General features: G+C 38.0%; 1 protein-coding gene across 4 annotated transcripts in view; it reads right to left on the reverse strand.

Annotated features, from left to right (window-relative positions):
* The window catches only part of ARMC3 (armadillo repeat containing 3), a 117,023-nt gene extending 94,093 nt beyond the window's left edge, over nucleotides 1-22,930 (reverse strand). For 3 of the 4 annotated variants that reach the window (XM_011991321.1, XM_011991320.1, XM_011991322.1), the window contains exons 1-3: nucleotides 22,841-22,930; nucleotides 19,024-19,072; nucleotides 4,787-4,904 (exon numbers count right to left, since the gene is read on the reverse strand). In XM_011991321.1, the coding sequence (XP_011846711.1) occupies nucleotides 4,787-4,904; nucleotides 19,024-19,071 (166 nt within the window). In that variant the 5' untranslated portion in view covers nucleotide 19,072; nucleotides 22,841-22,930. The remainder of the gene's footprint in view (nucleotides 1-4,786; nucleotides 4,905-19,023; nucleotides 19,073-22,840) is intronic. The other variant, XM_011991323.1, reaches the window with a different exon arrangement.
* Nucleotides 22,931-24,673: the final 1,743 nt, after the last annotated feature.

Consider the following 24,673-nt stretch of genomic DNA (forward strand, 5'->3'; position numbering starts at 1 on the left):
TTTATAGATTCAACGCCATCCCCATCAAGCTACCAATGACTTTCTTCACAGAACTGGAAAAAACTACTTTAAAGTTCATATGGAACCAAAAAAGAACCTGCATTGCCAAGACAATCCTAAGCCAAAAGAACAAAGCTGGAGGCATCACGCTACCTGACTTCAAACTACTACAAGGCTACAGTAACCAAAACAGCGTGGTACTGGTACCAAAACAGAGATATAGACCAATGGAACAGAATAGAGCCCCCACGAATAATACCACACATCTACAACCATCAGATCTTTGACAAACCTGACAAAAACAAGCAATGGGGAAAGGATTCCCTATTTAATAAATGGTGCTGAGAAAACTGGCTAGCCATATGGAGAAAGCTGAAACTGGACCCCTTCCTTACATCTCATACAAAAATTAATTCAAGATGGGGTAACGACTTAAATGTTAGACCTAAAACTATAAAGTGAAATTCTTGAAGGTGACATGCGGTGTACTCTTGCTTTTTATCCAGTATACCAATTTCTCCCTGTTAAGGTATTTAGGACATTTATATTTAATTTGATTTTTGATATGGTTAGGTTTAAATCCACCATCTCGTTATTTGTTTTTTATATGCCCCATTTTTCCATGTTTTCTTTTTTCTTCATATTCTGCCTTCTTTTCTATGTATTCTAGGAATATTACTTATTCCATTTTATTTCATTTTCTTATTTAATATTATCCTTTATTTTGTTATTTTAGTGGTTTCATTAGGGTTGCAGTATACATCTTTAACGTATCACAGTCTACTTTCAAGTGGTATTAATGCACTTCACATATGAGATCCTAACAATAGTATACTTCCATTTTTTTCCCTTTCTGCCTTGGGGCTGGTGTTGCCATATATTTTGTTTATACATATGTTTCAAATTGCACAATATATGATTATTTTGTTTTAAAATAATAAATTTGCTTTTGAAGTGATTCAAATAACAAAGAAAACATATATGTTGCCATTTCTAGCACTCTGTATTCTTTTTTGTAGATCCATATTTCCATCTAGTGTTATTTTCCTTCTGCCTAAAAGGCCTGTTTTTATTATAAGTAGTAGTGTAGATCTGCTGAAAAAATTATTTTAGTTTTTTTATGTTTAAAAAAAACTTCATTTCACCTAAGTTTTTGAAAGATTTTTTCTGGATAGTAATTCTAGGTTGAAAGTTTTTATTTTTCTTTTATTCCTTAAAGATTGTTGCTCTATAGACTTCTCACTTGTGAAATTTCTGATGATAAATCATCCTTATTTATAATTTGTTATTTAATATCTATTGTCATCCTTATCTTTTTTGAATGTAACATGTTTTTACTGATTCTGGCTGCTTTTAAGATTTTGTCTTTATCACTGGTTTTAAGCAATTTGATTTTAATGTACTGTGGCATAGTTTGCTTCATATTCTTTGCACTTTGGTTTTGACAAACTTTTTGGATCCATGGACTTAGAGTTTTCATCAGACTTAGGGAAACTTTGGCCATTATTTCTTCAAATGCTTTTTCTGTCTCTGTCTCCCTTTTTCAGAGACTCCAACTACACATATAAGTTTATTAATCTTTTTATTCTGCAATGTCTAATCTGCCTTAATCAAAGCCTATGTATTTTTCATTTCAGACATTGAAGTTTTCATCTCTAGAAGTTATATTCGGGTCTATCTTATAGCTTCCATGTTTTTACTTTCTAAACATATAGAATACAGTTGTAATTAATCTTTCAATGTCTTTTCCTGCTAATTCTAACATCTGGGTCAATTTGATTTACTCATTGATTTATATCTTATGCATTTTTTCTGCTTTTTTTCATGCCTAGTAATTTTTTTATTGGATGCAAGACATTGTGAATTTTACCTTCTTGGGCAATGGATATTTCTGTATTCTTAAGATTTTTTTCAGGGACAAATTAAGTTACTTGGAAGCAACCTGATCCTTTCAAGTCTTGCTTTTAATATTTACTAGGTGGTACTAGAACAGTGCACAATCTAGGACTAATTATTTCTCATACTGAGGCAAGACTCCTCTGTGTATTCTACATAATGCTCCATGAATTCTGAGGTTTCTGCCTGACTAATGGAACAGGCGCGCTACTCCTAGCCCTCTGTGAGCACCAGGCACTGTTACCCCAATCCTTTGGCTGCCTCTTTGTCCAACTATTTACCTCACATATACAGGCTGCTCACTACTCTTCTAAATACAAGAATGGGACCCTTTACAGATCTCCTGAGTTCTCCCTCTGTGGAACTCATTCCTCTCCTTTACTCTGTTCTGAAAACTCTAAATGCCTTTATTTCTCTGGACTTTCATGTTTGTCTTCTTAACTCAGAGAGTTCCAGTACTATGGCCAGAAAGCTCTCTGAAGTCAAAAATCTGAGGCAATCATAGGGTTTACTTCCCTTGTTTCCTGCCTCTCAGTGGTCACTACCCTTTATTGTCTGGTGTTGATAGTCTTGTCAACTGTTATTTCATATATCTGGTTTATTTCCTTCATTGTTTCCACCAATAGAGTAAGTCTACTCTACTTTCACATATTGGATCTGTTTCATTCATTGTTTCAGGCAGTAGAGTGGTCCGTCTTGGCCAGAAGCCAAAGTCCTATCATATATTTTTTTTAATTTTAGAAAACACTACTGGTATAAAACATCAGATTTAAAATTATTCCTGTATTGATTTCATAGCAAATACATTCCTATCTATTTCTTCATGTCATGCAAAAAGAGATATATAATTAGATACATGTGACAGCCAGATGATGTATAATGACTCTATTAGACTGAAAGGGATTCATGCTGCCATAGATGCACAATCCAATATCTCCCTGAAATTTGACCCAGGATTCTACACCATCCATTCAAAAAGATATAGTACCTTCCAGAAACACTCTGGTTTACATCTGGATCCTCAATGATAACCTGAGTGACAAAGCAAGGTGAGTATTGTACCCTTTGCTAATTGAATGATTTGTTGTTCTCTAATTCAATTTCCAACACAATATGTCAAATATCATTTATTTAAAATAAAATTGTCCCTATATTAGTTTGAGATGTTTTATTACAAAAATCAGTTTAGTTACACTAAACTCTCAATTAAATTAATATTCTCAATTAAACTGTCATGCAACATAATAAAAGTCTAATCTTACCATTTGTAGTAATATGAGCACTAAAATATAAGCATCTTGTATATTTTTAAATCCTCTATGAATAAACCTTTCAATAGAACCTGATATGTAATGTTTACAGTATTTAAATAAGCTTTGTTTTACAACATTAGTTTTACAGAAAAGTTACAAAAACGGTACAAAGAGTTTGCACATACCTCAGACCTAGTTTCCCCTATTATTAACATTTGATGTTAGTATGGTACATTTTTTACAAGTAATGAACTAATATGAAGACACTATTATTAACTAAAGTGCTTAGTTATTCGGATTTCCTTAGTTTTAACCTATCATCTTCTTTCTGTCCCAGCATCCTATGCCATTAGTCATAATGCCTCCATTATGTGAGTTTTTCAGACTTGGCTGTTGTGGATAGCCATGACAGTTTTGAGGTATTTTGTACCTGAACCAGGATTTGTCTGATTTTAAAAAATCATTATTAGAGTGGGGTTATGGATTTTTAAGAAAAATAACACAGAAATATAGTGTCATTTATATCACATGTCAAGGGCACTTATTATTAATAGGACTTATCACAGTTGGTGAGTTTTTTTTTTTTTGGTTGGTTGGTTGGTTGGTTTTTTGAGACAGGGTCTCTCTCTGTTGCCTAGGCTGGAGTGCAGTGGCACAATCTCAGTTCACTGCAACCTCTGCCTCTCAGGGTCAAGAGTCCTCCCACCTCAGGCTACTGAGTAGCTGGGACTGCAGACATGTGCCGTCACACATGACTTATGTTTTTATTTTTTGTAGAGGTGGGGTTTTGCCATGTTGCCAAGGCTGGTCTTGAACTCCTGGGCTCAAGTGATCCTCCCACCTCAGTCTCCCTAGTAGCTGGGACTACAATCATGCACCACCACACATGGCTAGTTTTTGTACTTTTTTTTTTTGTAGGGAAGGGACTTTGACACATTGCCAAGGCTGGTGTCAAACTCCTGGGCTCAAGTGATCCACCCACCTTGGCCTCCCAAAGTACTGAGATTACAGACATTAGCCACCATGCCCAGATGGGTGGTGTTGATTTTGATCACATAGCTGAGGTGTAGTGTTTGTCAGGTTTATTCATTATAAGCTTATTTTCCCCCAGTTCTATGTTGTACTCTTTGGATATAAATCACTCTTTGCATCTCCCACTCAAAGAGTGGGGAGTTATATTTCACCTTCTTGAAGTCAAGAGTGTCTACATAAACTTTTAGGAATCATTTGTCTCTTCTCTTCCATTTATTCATTCATTTATTTATATCAGTATGGACTCATGGATACTTATTTTCCACTTGGATTATAAGCCAGTACTACTTTACTTTGTTGTTCTAATTGTTCCAGCTTTGACTATTAGGAGTTCTTTTAGTTTCTGTGACATTTACAATTTCTAAAACCACAATGAAACTTTCAGAAAGACTGTTCTACCCAGTGACTAAATTACTCCTTAAGATTAAGCGAGGCACTCAGGGAGAGAGATTGCTTTTAGGCAATGCATTAAATAATATTCTGGTTATCTGAAATAATTCATCTGACAGCAAATAAGTTAAAGACTAGGAAGAAAAGTGCCTAAGAGGTAGTAAATATTTTAAGAAATTAATGAAATGGAAAGATAAACTGAAAAAAGTCCAAACCTTTTAAAGCAAATTTATAAAGGGCTTCACATGCTTTAGCCAAAACTTCTTCTTCTGGAGAACGAAGCAGTAACACCACAGTGGCTGCTGTTTTGCTTTCAATCATGAATGGATCAAACTGAAAGGCAGAAAGAAAACTATCAGGTTCACATATGAGCTTTAAAAATCACATTAAAAATGAATGGGTCTTAAAACTTAGAGAGAATGTAATCTTGCAAAAAGGATGTGGTCACTGCCCAATAAGTGCACCACAAAGTTTTTCATTTAAAAAACATCAGCCACTAGAGAAACAATTGTCAGCACTGGAATGCCTGGGGTATGGTAGGAAGAGCAAAATGTTTTGGAATCTGACAGGTCTAGTTTCTCAATTTAGCCATGTGGAATCAAATGAATTATGCTCCTAGAATGTCAATTTCTTTTTCTGTTTGATGAGGATAATAGTACCTATCTCAAAGGAGCAAGGAAAGGAGTAGAGGCCATGTATGTAAAGCACTTAGCACGTCATCTGGCGCATGACAGATGTTTACCAAATGGCATTTTATAATGCTTATTCAATACACAAAATCCTTGAATACTGTATATACTTTATTTCATGACCATCTCAATAATTAATACTTGCTTTCCAACCACTAGGCTCTAGAAAAGCAGGAATTACATATTTAAAACAATAAAGCACTAGAAAAGAGCATATAACAAAATGTAAAATTGAATAAAACCTGGAACAGGGAAAATGATAATATAGTCTAAAGAAAAGTATAGGACTCTAGGAAGACCTGTGTCCTGAGAATTCATGTGTAATTGAAACGAAATGTGTAACTGAAATGAACTGTTGTTCATAGCACATAGAGGCTTTCTGTGGTCGAGGAGAAAGCAAATTATTACACTATTTTTCTTCCATTTCCAGAGACTAATGAAGGATGGAGTTCTCCTTAGGATAAGGGAAAAAAAAACTGTATTTCAAAGCTTTAGCTGGTTCTTTGTGTTGGCTTTCCTATATAGACATCTTACTATGTCATGGAATATTTTTAAGATTGTTTCGTTTTAGGTAGAGAATGCAGAAATACATTACTCTGATTACTCCAAGGAAACATAATTGTGTGAGTTTGGAAGAGTAAAGAAGAAAGAAGATGGCAAGAAACAATGACCTGAAAGGACATAGCCAAGATAAAACTTCCCTTTTGTAGGAGAAATGGCTGCTGAATTTCAGAACAGCATTGTCTAACACCAAAAGTAAAGCTGCTATTTTTCTATGGCTCCCTCTAAACTAGAAGCTATAAGAGTTACAAAAGTCTTGCTTGTTCTTAAACCTCTTAGACCCTTTTAGAGAAGACAAATCTTCAGTAAAAAGTCAGTTGTGTACAACAGGTTGGTGGCACTTGTGTTTCTCGACATGATCCGATGAGAAAAGTTGGCCTCTAGCTGAGCCAAGAGCAATGGCTGGGATGCTGGCTGCAGCACTGATGAGGAGAGCTGAAGGCCCTGGAAATTCACAGAAATCTTAAGGAAGGACTTCTGAATGTAGTTAGGGTTTGGGGCTTGAGAACCATCTTCTTTAGGTCTTAAAGGGTAGCCCCAGAATTCCTGAGGACTTCACATCACTCAAGTGACACATGTGGCTCACTGACCACAGCTTTTTTCAATCTGAAAAGTTAGGAAGTTGGAGTCTGATCTCTTCCAGATATAAAATTCTAGGATTTTATGAAGTGCAAAACATATGGCAGAGACAATAAATACTATGATGAGAGTGGGGAAATTAATTTGAAACTGGGGTAAATAGAGAAAGCTCCATGGATGCTTCAGATATGATTTGAAGAACAGATAAAATGGGATGGATGGCGATAAGAAGGAAGGATATGCAAATGGGGAAAATAACACAAGATGGTTTAAAATGGGAATAAATGTTTATTTATGGTGGATAAAATATTAGCTTGACCAAACAGAAAATATACAACAAGAAGCAGAAATAATATTGAATAATAAGAAAAAAGACCTCAACAAATGACCTTATACCTTTCCTTCTCCTGACTGTTTGTGGAAGATAATCAACAAAGGTCCAAGGGAAAAGGATTGTGACTCTGGAAGTTTATATCTGGCTAGGTTATCTTTCAGATGCTCGGGCATTCACAAACTCAAAACGTGTATCAACCATACGCTCTTAAACAAATTGCTCAGGCAAAATCTCCAGCCAAAACTTGGGAGGACCAAAATATAAAAACAACCGTGGTAGATCAAAAAATGCAGTAAAATGTATTCTGCTGTTTAGCTTACTAAATGTTGCAGATGATGTTGTGAATCATAATACAATTCTTTTCTTTTTTTTTTTTTTTTTTTTTTTTGAGATGGAGTCTCGCTCTGTTGCCCAGGCTAGAGTGCAATGGTGCGATCTCAGCTCACTGCAATCTCCGCCTCCTGGGTTCAAGCGATTCTCCCTGTCTCAGTCTCCCGAGTAGCTGGGATTACAGGTGTCTGATTTTTTGTATTTTTAGTAGAGATGGGGTTTTGCCATGTTGTCCAGGCTGGTCTTGAACTCCTGACCTCAGGGAATCTGCCTGCCTCAGCCTCCCAAAGTGCTGGGATTACAGGCATGAGCCAACTCGCCCGGCCAATGCAATTCTTAAGAAAGGATTCCTGAAGTGATAATGATTTATAAGAAAAAAAAACTAATAGCGGCTTGGAATTAAAACAGATTTTTTTTTCAACAAAACAGGTAAAGAAAATTTTTGGTTTTTAAAAAAGAGGCATGTTGCCTAGCTATTTTTTATTTTTACATTAATAGAAAAAATGCAGGTTAAAATGTGTATTTGATAGGCTACGAACAAGTAACCAAAGTTCCACACTGCCAGAAAGAAAGGGAAACAAAGGAAAATTGCTCAATTCAGAAAAGGGACAGAAAATACAAAAGAAATTACAAGATGAAAACATAGCAAAGAAAAACCACAACTTCAAATAGAATGATAGGAATAAAATCAAATATGTCAATGATCAAAATAAACATCACTAGGGTAAATAAATCCAACTAAGTCTGTTAGATTGGATTAAAAAGCAAAATCGACTCAGTTTTTTTGTGTTATTAGGTATTTCTTCCACTTGATCTTTAATTTTATTAAAGAATATTAATTCAGATCTCTCCAACTAAGATATAGAACATTTCTAGTATCTCTGAAGGTTTCCTCACACTCCTTTCCTAAGCCACCGTGCCCCCACGAGAGAGAACCATTATTCTTTTATCTCTTCAGTTATTTAAAATAATCACTTAATTTTCCATTTTTGAACTTCATATAAGGAATCATACAACATTCACTCCTTCTTATTTGTTTTCTTTAGCTCAGTGCAATACCTATTGCAGTTCTTTCACATTTTTGCTTATATAGCTAAGTCATATTTCTTATGGCTATATAATGTATTCCATTATATAAATATACCAGTTTGGGTTCTTTTCTTTCCAGTTTGAGGAAATAATAAATCACAATGAATATTCTTTTACATGTCTTTTTGTGGATATATACATTCATTTCTCTTGGGTATATATCTAGGAATGGAGTTGATGAGTCATAGGGTAGACATATATTTCCCTTTCATAGGTACTGTTGAACAGTTTTCCAAAGCGGTTTTATCAATTTACTTTCCCACCAGCTATGAATGAGAGTTCCAGTTGCTCTACATCCTCACCAATGCTTGGTATTTTCAGTCTTTTTAATTTGCCTTTCCAAAGCTCTTCAATCGTAGTTTTAAGTCCATCTGCTTTTCATAGTTATTGTAGCTGGAGAAATGCCTGCTGCTACCTGCTACCTGCTACCACTATATCTCGACAGAAGAGAAGTGTTCTCATCACTTTTGAAAGTTCTCTCCTGTCTCTTTCGCTAATTCTGACTCAGTAGCATTCATCTATCATTCAGCTTTGTCTTCTGCTATTATGCTTGAGAACCCATTAATTTTTCTCTATCTGCCTATAGATTGGTTTCCTACAGCACCCACGGTGTACAGGTTCTGAGGGGTTCTTGGTAGCCAACCAGCAAGTGGTGAGAGATATAGCTTGACTTTTTCAACTACTCCCACTACAGAGATTCTTCAATTGCATTTGGATCCCCAGTCCATTTACTCCCTCTGCTTTCTCTCCCTTTATCAGCTTTCTCCCTTCTTCCCCTCTTAAGTTGCTTAGATTGTACGTTCTGTTATCTGAATAACACTTCTGCTAAACCCTAAACCTCCTTGTCTGTCTTATCATCAGACGAATCTTCTGAAACCCATACCACAAGTGAACACTAGTATTTTCTTCTTTGCATTTGTACCCAAGTGTCCAACCATTCTCAAAGAATGTTAAACTAGAAGAAAGTTAGTATCATTGTAAATTCATGACCAGCAATTGAGATGGCCTCACTGCACACCAGGTTTCTACATTTCTTTTGTAAACTTGATTTCTCCTTCTCAAAAGAACAAAATTATTTCAAACATTTCTACTATCCTTGAACATTTAACACTCCTACTTCCCCCTTTCTTTCCTCCTCACCCAGCAAAATTTTCAGAAAAAATAAAGTTACCAGATGGAAACTCCATCAACTTCCAACTTGCAAATTCAAATCTACCTATATCTGCACATGTTCTTCTATTACATCAGAGAAAATATCCAAGGCCAATCCCTAATAGGTGCTTTGGCTTTTTTTTTACTCACTCACTTTCATTAATTAATTCATGTATTTAATAAACATTTATTGAATCCCTATTAAGTGCCAGACACTAAGACTAGCACATTAGATAACTCAATCTCCTATTTTCACAGAATGGACACATTCTCATCTTGTAATACTTTATATTATTAATATAATATAAATTAATAATACTTTATATTATTAATCATCCCTTTTGTCTCATGAGTAGTCAACTCCTCCCTGTCTACTAAATTCCTCCATTACTTCTTTTGAATCCAACTTACAGAAGGCCAATTTAGATGCAATACAATGAAGTTATTTTCAGTGTAAGTTTGATGAGTTTTGAGGAATGTATACATCTGTATAGAATTTTAAGAAACAGATCTGTGTAACCAACCACTCCAAACAATATGTGAAGATTTCCATGCCCCAAAACATTCTCTCTTGCCTCATTGCAGTTAATTCCCCTCCTATGACTGGTCCCAGATAACCACTGATCTCCTTTCTTTCACTACAGATCAGTTTTGCCTGTCCTATAACTTAGTAGTAATGAAATTACTACATAGGGACCCTTTGTGTAGGCTTCTTTCATGTGGCAGAATATTTTTGGGATCCATGTTTCATGGATCTCATTTGTTTTTGCCTTTCTTTTTACTGCTGAGTAGTATCCCATTGTATATCACAATTTGTTTATCCATTCAACTGTTGATGGACCTCTGGGTTGTTTCAGGTTGGAGCCATTATGTATAAAGCTGCCATGCACATTTTTATACAAGTCTTCTTATGGACAAATGTTTTCATTTCTCTTGAGCAAATGCCTAGAAGTAAACTTTCTGGCTTGTCTGGCAAGTGCATGTTTAACTTTGTAAAAAAAATATAATTTTGGGGCACTGCAGCTCATGGCTGTAATCCCAGCACTTTGGGAGGCTGAGGCAGGAGAATCACATGAGGCCAAGAGTTCAAGACCAGCCTGGGCAACATAGTGAGACCCTATCTCTACAAAAAGTTAAAAAATTAGCCAGGTGTGGTGGCGCGCACCTGTAGTCCTAGCTACTTGGGAGGCTGAAGTGGGAGGATTGCTTGACCCAGGAGTTCAAGTCTGCCGTGAACTACAATCATACCACTGCAATCCAGCCTGGGCAACAGAGTGAGACCCTGTCTTAAAAAAGAAAAAAAATACAATTTAGTTTTCCAAAGTAGTTCTACCATTTGCATTCCCATCAGCAATGTATCTGTATCCAACGTAGTACTTTTATCTCTTCAGTTATTTAGGTCTTAATTTGTCTCAGGAATGTTTCACAGTTTTCAGCATATAGGTATTGATTTTATTTTGTTAAACAAATGTCTAAGTATTTCATTGTTTCTTATGCTATCGCATAGCCTTTTTTGCCATCATGTATCTTAAACTTGTGTTATTAGGTGAATAACACTTAGGACCATTAGAAAAATAAACCTTTGTATCATTATAAAATGTCCATCTTTTTCTCAGGTAATATTCTTTGTCCTGCAATTGTAATATATTTCATTTGGTATTAACATAGGTGCTCCAGATTTCTTATGATTAGTGTTTGCATGGTATATATCTTTTATTATGTTTTTATTTTTATGTGTACCTTTATATGTAAAGGAGGATTCTTATAGACAGGTTAGAGTTGAGTCTTGCTTTTTTACTCAGTTGGACAATACTTTTTATTGGAATATTAGATTATTTATATCTAATGTGGTTATTGATATGGTTGGATTTTAATTGATCATCTTGCTATTTGTTTTCACTTTGTCACATTTGCTCCCTGTTCCTTTTATCCTGCCTTTTCTCAGTTAATTTGGTATTTTTTAGTATCCCATTTTACCTCCTCTGTTGACTTATTAACTGATTTTCTCCTGGTTATAGGTCACATTTTCCTTTTTTGCATACCGAATAATTTTGTATTGGATACTGGGCGTTGTGAAAATTATGTAGCTGAGCATCTAGATTCTTTTGGGGGCTGGGGGAGGAGGAGTGTTCCTTAAAGTATATTGAAGTTTGTTCTGGCAGGCAGTTGTTTTACTTATGGATCAGGTTAATCTATTTAAAGCCTGGCTTTAAGCTTTATTAGGTAGGGCAGGACCAGAGAAACCTTTACTGTGGGGCTGGGTTTAGCCACACGACTATTAAGGCATGACTTTTCTGGGGACTCTTCTCAATGCCCCAGGTATTCAATAAGACCCTCCATGCCTTCCAAGCAAATTACGTGCTTCCCAGACCTGTGCGAGCTCTAGAAAGGATGTGACTTATAGCACCCTGAGAGTTGTTCATGCATGTCCTTCGCCATGTGGAGTTTCACCCCATACAAATTAGAATTCAGAGAATCCACAGGACCATTAACCGGATTTCTGGAGCTATTGCGGTATGTTGGTTCTTTTTGGTACTCTACCCTGCAAACTGCAGCCACCTTATCCTCCCTGAACTCTGATTTCTTGAAACTCTTTTATTTTAAAATAAAAACCAACTTTCCTTAGATAGTAATCATCCTCCATATACCACATTACACTTCCTTGTCTTTCACAATCAAAAACCTTACGAATATTTACTTGTCTCACTCTCACTCCTTGCTGCACATATCCAATCTGACTTTTACCCTCATTAACTTACCAAAATAGTTCTCACTAAAGCCACCATGTGGGAGCACCATGTCACCCAGGACTTCTTGAGAGTTGTATTTCATTTCTAAAGAAAATAATACAATAATACTTGAAACTATAGAGAGTTATGGTGTATTTAATTGTCAGGCCTCCATCTCTCTTTTTATTGTTTTTATTCATGGTGGTTTGGGGGTTGAAATTCCTTGGATGACTGGGCTTGCCTGCTTGCTTTTCTTTCTCTTCTTCCACAGCTGTTATTTTTCTGAATTTAACACACTGCATTATGTCTTTGATTTACATGTCTGTTTCAGTATATTGTACTTCCATTCGTTCCGTTGCTCAGGCTTGATTTCTCAACTTGTCCCCTTCTCACACTCCATGTCCTACCCATCAGCATATCCTGCCAGCTCGACCTTCAAAGCTCCTCCTCACTCTGGCCACATCTCATCTTCTTCATGGCGACTTCCTGGGTCCGAGCTGCCATTAGATCTTAACTGCACATATCCAATCTGACTTGTAACAACTTCCAAGCTGCTCTTCCAGTTTTCATGTTTCTCCCGCATTGTAGCTAGAACAATCTTATTTTTCATTTTAAATACAAATCAGATGTCACTACTCCTCTCTTTGTCACATTCCAATGAATTCTCTTTTGTGCACATTAGGAAAAAATCCAACTTGCTTAACATAGCCTAATGTCCCACATGGTCGTCACCATCTCGCCATCTTTGTGACCCCCTCCTACAACTTGCTCACTAATCTCCTGCCACACTAACCTTCCTGGCATTCCTCAAACACACTGCATAAGGCAGTGTGGTCTGGCTGGGGTCCCCTCCCAGATTTGCACAGAACACCCCCTCGTTTCATTTAAGTGTGTTTTGGTTGAGATCCCACCGAGAAGGCCTGCCCTGACCAAGATTCTATTTAAAGAGGCCCCATCACACTCCTTACCATATCCGACTTTATTTTTCTTCATTCATCGTCTCACTATCTGAATTATATTGTCATTAATTGACTGTTTCTCCCACTATAATATAAGCTGCCTTGGGGCCTGAACTTTCCTTTCTCCCCATCTTTATGCCCAGGATGTGGAAGAATGCTTGCATATGGTAGGCACTCTATATTTGTCCAGCAAATAAATACATTTCTTCAGGCAAAGGACCATGTTGTTTCTCTGTCTCCATCACCTATGGACAATACCTGGAAGATGGAAGTACTTGGAAAATGTCTGTAAAGGAATGTATTAAAGTGCCCCTGGAAATTTTTTCTATTCTTGTGGCCTTAAAGTGCCTTAACTGTGTACTGTTTGCTGATGTCAGGAGAGAGGGCTCTGAACCTGAGGTCCATGGAGCTATCAGTAGGCTTTGGGGGTACATTCTCTATGTGAAATTACATGTAAAACACTTGGAGTACACTTTAGAGGGAGGAGGGTCCACAGTTCCCAACCTACCTTCAAAAGGCTCCTTGATTGCCCCGCAAACTCCTAAAAACCACAGCCTTAGATCGTCTTCACCACTTACGGCACCTTCCCTCATGTCCCAGCTGGCCATCTTCTCTACCAACCCACATCCAAAACAGATTTCCCTTCCCTCTTGGAACTTTCATCCCAGAGACCTCTCATGTTTCTATATTTTTCAAGCTGATTATATAAGCATGTGAATAAGGATACAATGGTTAAGCACAGGTATGTCATGATCGCCATAGAAAAACAAGTGTCAGAGGAGTAGGTAGAGTACACGAAAATACATTTAAACATAAGCTTTAGTAAATATCATTTAATAGTCACATGTGGTTATTTAAATGTGATTCTATAATAATTAAAATTAATTTTAAAGACCAGGTGCGGTGAGTCATGCTTGTAATCCCAGCACTTTGGGAGGCCGAGGTGGGAAGATCTCTTGAGCCCAGGAGTTCGAGACCAGCCTGGGCAACAGAGTGAGACCCTGTCTCTACAAAACATACAAAAATTAGCTGGGTATGGTGGTGTGTGCCTTTAGTCCCAGCTACTCAAGAGGCTGAGCAGGGAGGATCACTTGAGCCTGGGAGGTGGAGGCTGCAGTGAGCCATGATTGTGCCATTGCATTCCAGCCTGGGAGACAGAGCAAGACCCTGTCTCAAAAAAAGAAAAAGAAGAAAAAGATAATATGGGGGATGAGAAGCTTAAAGGGAAGCTTGAGACTGTAAGAGTTGCCATCCAATGGGCTGACAAGAGGAAATACCAATGTTTGGCAGAGAGTAGAGAAACTTGGCATGACACTTGTTTCTCCTACAGAGCCTGTACCGTTATAGTAATTTTTTATTAAAAAGAGCACTGAGAATAAAATGATAGCTATAACAGAGTGCCATGTGACCAAATAAATAATACTGTGCTGTCATTACATATCCCATCTGCTTTCCCATAAGAAAGTCACAGTCACCAACAAGCTTGTTGAGAAACTATAATTTCACACTCTTTGCAAAAATAAATGATAAAACAAAATTATTTACAAAAAGAATGAAAGAAAATGGAAGCATTTTGGCTAAGTTTTGAATTTTAAGCCCAGTCCATTAGAGTGGCCATAGGCTTCTAGACATATTTTTATGTCTCTGTTAAGGAATAATACTGCCTAGAATAGTGCTGTCCAATAGCACTTCAGCAATGAAAATGTTCTGATTTTGTGCTATCCAATATGGTAGTCACAGGTCACAAGCGGTTCTTTATTCTTTAGCATTTGAAATGTACCTAATGTGACTGAGAATCTGAATTTTTAACTTCCTTTTAAAAAAATAGAGACAGAATCTTGCTGTTTTTCCCAGGCTGATCTTGAACTCCTGGCTTCAAGCGATCCTCCCACCTCAGCCTCCCAAAGTGCTGGGATTACAGATGTGACCCACTGCACCTAGCCTTTAAAATTAATAATTTTAATCATTGTAAGTTCAAATTTTAATACCCACATGTGCCTAGTGGTTGTAGTATTGGCATAGGTCTAAAAAAAAATACAAAATTACAAAGATGACCTCAGTGAAAATAGAGATCATCACAGTTGAGTGATTTTTACGGTGCCAATAAGTACAAATAAAAGGCTTTTAAAATTTCAATTTCAATATGTTTACAACAGCAGTCGTCCCAGATCATGAGGCACTAATTGTATAGGAAAAGAGAGAGAGATAAACAGGAGGAGGTAGACAGCATTCATCTAATAGGAACTTTCAGTAGAGAATATCTAGACATCAGTAAAAATTTGCTAAAATGTCTAAAGATTAAAATGAAAGTAGCTAAAATAGCTTTTAGTTTGCTTTATAACCTGATCAAAGTAGCAAACTTTTGGAGTAAGATGAGCAAGCTGAAAATTATCTATATGGTTTTATATAGGTATATTGTTTATGAATTTATATTTTTTATTAATTCATAGTGTCTAACTGTGAGGAGGGAGAAAGATGGGAAAAGAAGTTCATACAACTTTTTTACATAGCAAAATAAGTGATAAAATTATTTACAAGAAGAATGAAAGTAAATGGAAGCATTCTGGCTAAACTTTGAATTTTAAGCCCAGTCAATTTGAGTGGCCATAGGCTTCTAGAATATTTTTATGTCTCTGTTAAGGAATAATACTATCTAGAATAGTGCTGTCCAATAGGCTTTCAATGATAAAAATGTTCTGATTCTGTGCTGCCCAATAGGGCAGGCACAGGCCATTTATTTATTTATCTTTTAAAGTCCACAGTACTGTTGTCAGTCTATGACAAAGAATGAAAGGTTGAGTTCTGAGATTGATGAAGGAGGTCCAGGAAAACCCAGGGGACCTCACCCTCTTCCCAGGAATTGGATTTGGTTGTGCGGCTGAGGGGGCATGTTCTACTATTTTCCATTGCTGTGATTCTATACTCACCCTGCTTAGCTTCCTGTGTGCATTTAACTAAGGAAAGAAAGTCCTGACTCATTAGCATAAATATTCAGTTAACTTGATACTTAATCATTATGGTTCCAGGGCCAGGTCATCATCTCTTGGGAGTTTAGATCTTGTGGCTTTATCCACTGAAGCTCAATCACCTCTGAAATATTAAAAGACTACAATTTCCACGCTTGCAAACTCAAAGATCTGACCATAAATTATGATGGCCACACACCAGGCCTCAGGAGACTTCAGTGGCCAGCTGGTCTTCCATGCTTCATCCCTGACTTCCCTGTCTCCTTTGACAGTTCATACAAACTTGTTCAGTTCTGTAGAATGATGAACAGCACCCTCGACTACATCATTAATAACAACATCTACCAAGCTCTTACCTAATGCCAGGCACTGTTCTAAGCATCTTACATTTATCTAACCTTACTTCACTGATGTGAGTGGGTCTTCCTATGAATTAAGCAGTATCACATCCTCACTGTGGTACACAGAGGTTAGAAAGTTCACCCAAGTTCATAGATGGGCAGAAGTGGATAATGGAGTAAGGACCCAAACTCAGGTGGGATAGCCCTCTTGCCTTATACTAAATCAGGCCTAGTAGAGTCATTTCTATTAGGAATTCTTTTATGCAATATTCTACCGTAAATTTTCCTTTTATTAAAGCATCACAAACAGCCTTTTGGCCAGATATGAAAATGATTTGGAAAGGAAGAATATAGTTGTATTGGTTGATCAAGCCATATCTTTTCCATATGTAGGCATCTTCTTAGTTAGTGTCTCTTTCATGAGAAGAAGATGTAAATCAGTACCATATATGCATATATTAATGTTACTACAAATGAGAATATTAAGAAAAGCAAAGGGAGCTTTTTGTTTTAATCCTATTGCCAACACTTTTCTTGCTGTCTTTATTACTCATTTTAACCTGTAGAGGAAAGTCTGATAAAAATTAAAGTCTTTGGAAACAATATATCTAGGAAACGTATAAGAAGCAAATTGCCATTAGTTGACAGAGAAAAGTTTATTTTCTTAAGTAGTTATATTTCTTTTTAAATGTGGTTTTCATTTACAATGTATAGAATAAAACTTTATTGACTTTAGAGGTATATTCTGGAACAAGTTCCAGGTTAAGATACTGTAAATTGTGGCATACTGCTTTGAAGTATGAGAACAAATACTGTAGAAAAGGGCTTATATATTATTTTAATACCACTCTGTCAGTTTTTGTTTGTTTGTTTGTTTTTTGAGATGGAGTCTTGCTCTGTCGCTCAGGCTGGAGTGCAGTGGCGCGATCTCGGCTCACTGCAAGCTCCACCTCCCAGGTTCATGCCATTCTCCTGCCTCAGCCTCCTGAGTAGCTGGGACTACAGGCACCCGCCACCACGCCCGGCTAATTTTTTGTATTTTTAGTGGAGATGGGTTTTCACTGTGTTAGCCAGGATGGTCTCGATCTCCTGACCTCGTGATCCACCCAGGCCTCCCAACACTCTGTCAGTTTTACAGTCAAAGTAGAAGGGTGGAAGTCCCCTGGGAAAGACAAGGAAAAGTAAGGACCATTGGTCAATGTTACACCCACCATTGGCTACCTCCAAGGCTGTTGGGAGCTGAGGGAGCAAGAACTCTATTTTGTTAACCACTAGGACTGTGTTTCTCAAGTTCTCCATTATGTCCCCAAGGATTGGAGTCCAGAGGAGGATATCAGCAAGACATTATGAAGTTATAGAAAGTGTATTGGACACATACATCTATTGTTTATTAGTCCCATAATTCTAATTTTAATCAGAGTATGTTTTTGCTAATAAGATGCCAATAATGCTATTTGGTAGCAAAAAGAGGGGTAATACAAACCTTGGATGCGATGAAAAAAATAAGAGAATCTGCAACATTTTGGGAATGTGTCCTAAGAGAAGCAGCCAGAATGATGAAATATCATGAGATCACAATGCCTACCCCTGCAAAGGCTTCCTGTACCCAGGAAGACAGGCACTTCTGTAGATTTTGTTCCCAACTGTATTGAAGTATCATACCTAGAGGATTGCACAGGGGCGCGTGTGTGGGTCTCAGAAGCAGAGTCCAGAGGATTCTCATGATAATAGATCTTATTTTCCAAGTGCTGTGTGCCAGGCACTAAGACCCTTATGTAACTTATTCTGTTTTAAATCATACAACAACAGGAATGAGTTGGATATTACGATTCCCATTTTGGAGCTTTAAAAAAAAAAAAAAAAAAAAAAAAACACCGAAATAACTTGGCCAAATTTGGCAAATTGGCCACAATAACACAGTTGGCAAGAGGCAGAGCTGGCTCAAGGCCCCCAGGGTCTTAACCACAAAGCTCTCAAGGCTGGGGGCAGACTTCTGCCATTAGCCCAGTTTCCTTCAAATTTGAAATTTCTGTGAGTCTGTGGACTCACTCATTTCTTTTCTAATCCTGTTTTATCTGAAGGAAATCACACCAAATGTCCGTTTCAAAATAAGTTTCTAAACTGAAAATTGTCAAAGGTCATTTTTCACTTTTAACACAACCTTTCAATAATTGATAAACTTTAAAGAGATAAGATAAAATCCTGTTTTTAAAGAGAGAGAAGAGCTTTTAGTGGGGAATGAATTAGCATTTGGAATAAAGATGATGATTCCAGACTAGTCGCTCGATAGAACTGGAAAGGATAGGGACTTCTCATGTGCAATGGTCATCACCAGACAACCTTATATACATATCTAATAGCTATCGCAGAACTTCCAGTTATTCACTTCATTAATTAACATAAATGAGAGGCTGGCAAATGTAAATGGTAAGTATTTAAAAGAACAACCCAAACTATTTATTCATTAACTAGGCTATAAACATGCCATCTACATACTGGAAAAGCTAATAATTACTCTCTAATTGTGCTAATTATATAATGACAATGTTGTAAATGTTTGTTTATATAATGTTAGATTTCTCTGACTAATCTTATCATTAGTCAGACTTTGGACTTCTGCCATCGCGTATTCATGTATATACTGGTACATGCCAAACTGTGTGAACAATTTATTTTTATAACTGGTTGTTAAAGTGCTACTAATATTCAAATCAGAAACTTACCACATCCTTAGGAGGAGGCTCTACTTCCTTCTTTATCTTTTTACCCATCCTGGAAAAAGATGCAATATATGTTAAAGTGACATTTGCACATACATTTCTCAATTACCTGTGCCCTTGACAGGAGGTTTCTTTTCTCCTTTAAATTTTTACCTCCTAAAACACAATGCAATACGTGTAGAAATTATCACATATATACAAATAGGTCACCTACATCCCAATTTCAAACTCTGCAATTTTAAGGAACTTATTGATAAGATCATTGAGCATTAGTCCTGGCTTTCAGTTTAGAAAGGAGGTGAATATATTAGTGGCATAACTTAAATAACAAGAAATCATTTAGCTTTTTTATAGCTTGCTTATGATGGGCCTAAGAGACTAAGCCCATCAAGTAACTTTTGAGACCTGCAAGAGTGTTTGTGCCACAAGGCAGAGGTTTTTGTCTATTTTCTTTTACTGATGTATCCCAAACACCTACAACAGTGTCTGGTACATAATCGGCATTTGATATTTATAAACCTCATTAACTCCATTTTTCCTAGGAGTAAAGATCTTATAAATGGTATACAGAATCTACCAGATCTGAATCAACATTTTTGTCCTTTCCCTGGATAATAAAAAGTTTTCTCTCATATAATCCACAGCTCAGTAAAAAAGCAGTAAAAAAATCTGAAGAGATACATCCTGGGAAAACTGAGGTTACTTCCTTTCTACTTGTCCTCATATGTCCATGTCTGTGTGGAAAGAGTGAAAGGAATGGGATTTATGCTTAGTTAACATACCACAGAGGAGTAACCCAGCCAGGGTTCAAAGAACTTTTCAGGCCGGGCGGGTGGCTCACGCCTGTAAATCCCAGCTCTTTGGGAGGCTGAGGTGGGTGGGTCATGAGGTCAGGAGTTTGAGACCATCCTGGCCAACATAGTGAAATCCTGTCTCTACTAAAATTACAAAAATCAGCTGGGTGTGGTGGCATGTGCCTTGTAGTCCCAGCTACTCAGGAGGCTGAGGCATGAGAATCACTTGAACCTGGGAGGTGGAGGCTGCCGTGAGCCGAGATCGTGCCACTGCACTACAGCCTGGGCAACAGAGTGAGACTCTGTCTCAAAAAAAAAAAAAAAAAATTTCAAGATGTTAATGTCTATTAGAATAACCCAGGAAATCTATCTAGTTTTCTTCAATGAGAGTTTGTGGAATTATGTTCGGCATCAGAGCCATCTTAAACGGTATATCGTAGGAGCAATCTTAAATGGTATATCGTAGCCTTAAGGAAATTACTATAGTCTCAGTAGAAATCCTAGGAAGTAGAAAATCCTTGGGGAGAATCTACAGTGTGAGGGTTAGCTCAAATTGCATGTCAAGGATCAAAAGCAACCCCTAGCATTAGAGACACCAGAATTTATCACATACATTAAAAAGCCACGTCTTCATAGAAACTCCTAGATGTTTCTGAAAGGCATCTATTCCAGGTCTCTAACTTCAGACCACACTACTTGTAAGATTTTTGAGGATCTGTGCAACTTATTCACACTATAGCCAATATACTAAAATGTTAAAATGTGCCTGCATCGCCCATTAAATGTCATTTGCATCATAAAAACTTTTGAAATTTGTATTCAAAATTACTCAGCAAACAGTACATACACCTGGAAATTCTTGTAAAATGAGAAAATTGTTTTCAAATGTAATAAAAAATTTATATTAATAAAACATTTAATTAACCTTAATTTTTCAGTTCTCTTTTCATATTTTAGAGTCAATATAAGCATTTTTTTTCCAAATCTCAAACATCTTCCTTAGGTGCTTGAAAAGCGAACAGGCCCTAGACCTTGTGCCTATAATATTTCAGGCAGACATGCAGAAACTATCCTGGGCAAATGAGAATCTATCCTACAATTAATCTCTGGGAAAAAAAAAAAAAGAGTTTATAGCACTCTATAACCAGTTCCAAGACAGAGCAGCCTTTGATTTATAAAAGAATTGCTTATGAATAATATTCAGGAAGCAATTAAATTACACCTGCATAAAGTTGTTTTAAATCATCTGATTTTCACGTAGGAACTAATTTTTCCTACTTCGAGATAGTGTTTTTGAGCAATTGCATAGTGCAGAGGTTAGAAGAGCTTACAGACAGTATTGCAATGATAGAGTGTCTCCTAAACTAGAGAATGAAGTTGTTTTATCATGACCCGGCATGGTGGCTCACTCCTGTAATCCCAGCACTTTGGGAGGCTGAGGCGAGTGGATCACTTGAGGTCAGGAGTTCAAGACCAGCCTGGACAACATGGCAAAACCCTGTCTCTACTAAAAATACAAAAATTAGCCTGGAGTGGCAATGGCATGTGCCTATAGTCCCAGCTACTGGGGAGGCTGAGGCAGGAGAAACACTTGAGGCCGGGAGGCGGAGGTTGCAATGAGCTGAGATCACGCCATTGCACTCCAGCCTGGGTGACAGAGTGAGACTCTGTCTCCCCGCCAGAAAAAAGTCTATGTGTTTTATCACCATACTGGGTATGATAGTTAATGGAGGAGAGACTGAACAGCTGACATAGGCCTGTGGCAATGAGCTACGGAGATGATCCTTACGAGGGTAATACATTTCACTGTGGAGAATTTGGAAAACAAGGGCACAATGAATAAAATAAAAATCACCTAAAGATAAGCTCAGAGAGATCAATACTATTTCTTTTCTTTTATTTTTTCTTTTTCTTTTTTCTTTTGAGACAGAGTCTCACTCTGTTGCCCAGGCTGGAGAGTGGCCTGATCTCAGCTCACTGCAACCTTCACCTCCCAGGTTTAGGTGATTCTTCTGCCTCAGCCTCCTGAGTAGCTGGGATTACAGACACTCGCCACCACGCCCAGCTAATTTTTGTATTTTCAGTAGAGACGGGTTTCCCCACATCAACCAGGTTGGTCTCAAACTCCTGACTTCAGGCGATCCACCTGCCTCAGCCTCCCAAAGTGCTGGGGTTACAGGCGTGAGCCACCGTGCCCGGCTTTGTGTGTTTTTCTAAAGCAATTTTAACATCTCTGTCTGAATTTCTATCCCCTACTTTCACCTTCCCTTCCTGGGTTCATATTCCTACTAAATTCTTAAATTAACAAACTCATGAAGTCTCAGTTTCCCTTCATTGCTTCAGTCATCTCCAGTGGATTAGCATAACATGCCATTTCAAATATTTTAAAATCCATTAGCTATCTAGCCAGTCTCTGATAATTGAAATTTGTTTCTAATTTTCTGCAAATATAGACAGGGCTGCAAAGAACGTCCTTGAACATAAAATTTTCATCCATATCCCCAACTATTTCTTTAGGATAAATCTCTAACAGTAAATTAACTGTGTGAAAACTTCAGGGCATTGGATATGCAAACAGTTCTTCTCTAAAAATGCATCTTCTTGACTACTGGAGCTATTTTTTTTCACGAGTTGATTGGTCCTTTGTTCCTCGTGAACGTTCAGCCTATGATTTTAAATATTTTCTAATGAGTTCTGCTTTGAGAAGATTTAAGGAGGAGTAGGGCTCGAGAAATCGAGGCTACTTCTGAGTTGCTCACGGTCAAGTAACGGAATCTGACTTGATCTCACCTGAGATCCCCTCTTGGGCCTCAGTTTTGTCACCTGTTGAATGGGAGGTGGCGGGATGCTTACGAAACCCACCCCAAGCCCCGTCTAACCCTGCGGGCACGGGCAGGAACCAACAACGCCCAGCAAGGTGTTGCCTCACTGACCCCAGCAGTCTGCGCCCACGTGGCATCTTCTCCTTTCCCAGGTTTTCCAGGTAGGAGGCCTTGGGCCTCCCTACCCTGAGCGGCTAACTTTACCTGCCGGGAGATCCCGCCAAGTAGCTGCTCCGCAAACCCAGCAGACGCCCCGGGCGTTAACCACCAGTCCCTTGTTGTGCCTCGTTGCTAGGCGACGCTGCGCCGCGTCTGCGCGCCTGAGCCCTGGGAACGCACGGGGCTGCGAGGGCGCCCGTTGTCCCGCCGAGGGCAGCGGTCAGTGCGGGAGGAGCCAAGTGCGTCCGCGATTACCTGAATCCAGTGCTTTAGGGGAGAATGGAAACTGGGGGTGGAAGCTGTAAATCAGGAGGCAGTTCAGCCTCAGCTTCTGGCCCGAGGACTGGCTGTAGGTTCAAATACGCAAACACTATTGCATTCTTCCAAATACAGGCGTCAGCCAGAATCTCTGTGCAGATGAAACCCACATCAGCCACCTCCCACCCAGGCTCCGTTAAGCTGTAGACCTGCACTGCCACGTTTCCCTGCACTAGGATGTCCAATCCGTTCCCACAGAACTTCTCATGGCCCTTCAAAGCCCATTCTCTCTTCCTCTTTCTTTCCTCTTCCTGCCATTCTTCCAATCGCCTTGACTCAGAAGGAGCTTCAGCTTCCCTTCGTCCTCCCATGCCCCCCAACCACAGTCATCACTTCAGCCACTTCTTGGCGGCTTACATTTTGTTTCCTGCTTCTTCCCTTTTTCATATCCTTACTGTCACTTCAATCCAGCTCGTCATTTTTTGGCCTTCTGGCTGATGACTTGAGTTCCTCTCCCCTTACAATTCTTTCTATATATCACAGGCAAATCGGCATTCCAGAAATCATCGTTCCAGTCTTGTCACTTCCCTAATCAAATGTCAGCGGCATCCTAAGATACATTTTCAACACATTGGCCTGGAATTCAAGACTGTCTGCTCCTTCTCTATTCCATCTGTGCAACCTCATTTTCAACCGCTCTCCACCACCCAAGCTCCAGCCAAACACTGTTACCAAAATTTTCCACACTTTTCTCTAGATTTTTTTGCTTATCTGTTCATCACTTCATTTTTCAACAAATGCTTATAAAGTAGCTTCTATTTTCCAGGTCATGTGCAACACCTGGAATATTCTTTCATTTCCACTTAATTAAGCCCAGCTCAAATGCCATCTTCATAAAATACTTTTTGATTGCTTTTAGCAAAAAGTCTCTCCCTCTCCTCTTTGACTTTGCAAATTCCATCTCCTACTGGCCCCTGTTGGTCTCCCAGTCCTAAGAATGATAGATGCTTCTTATAATTGCTACTTTTATGTATCTTATGTTCTCTTCTCGTCCTTTAAATTGCCTGATAAACAGCTTTATAACAATTATTTCTTTTCAGTTTTCCATGGTCAAATGCCCGGTGTGATTTCTGTATAGAAAAGATCTTAAGTAACAGTCATGGAAGTAGGAAAAGGATTAAGACCAAGGAGTATCAAGGAAACCAAGGAGGGAGTTTCAAGAATATAAGCGTCATCAAGTGTTATATGATTGGACTTTGAAAAATATACACCTGTATCTTCCAGCTGCTCCGTGTCTTCCATGTTTTTTCCTGTCAGTATATAATTATGTGGAAGCCTCTCCCATGCCTCATCTAAAATGCAAAAACAAATAAAATCCCTTTGATCTTGTTGTTCCTTCTAACCATTATTCTATTGTTCTCTTTCTCTTCTTGGTCATGACTTTTCAAAAAAAGTAGCCAGCATTAGATACTTACACATTTTTAACTTCCTATTCACTCTTCAGACTATAGTGACCTGTTTTTGTCCCAGCACTAAAACTATCCATATCCATTGGATGCTTCTTAGTCCTCATCTTGCTTAACATTGCTGCTGTATATAACACTCAATGACACCTCATTC

This window comes from Mandrillus leucophaeus, unplaced genomic scaffold, assembly GCF_000951045.1.
Source record: "Mandrillus leucophaeus isolate KB7577 unplaced genomic scaffold, Mleu.le_1.0 Scaffold394, whole genome shotgun sequence".
Lineage (NCBI taxonomy): Eukaryota > Metazoa > Chordata > Mammalia > Primates > Cercopithecidae > Mandrillus > Mandrillus leucophaeus.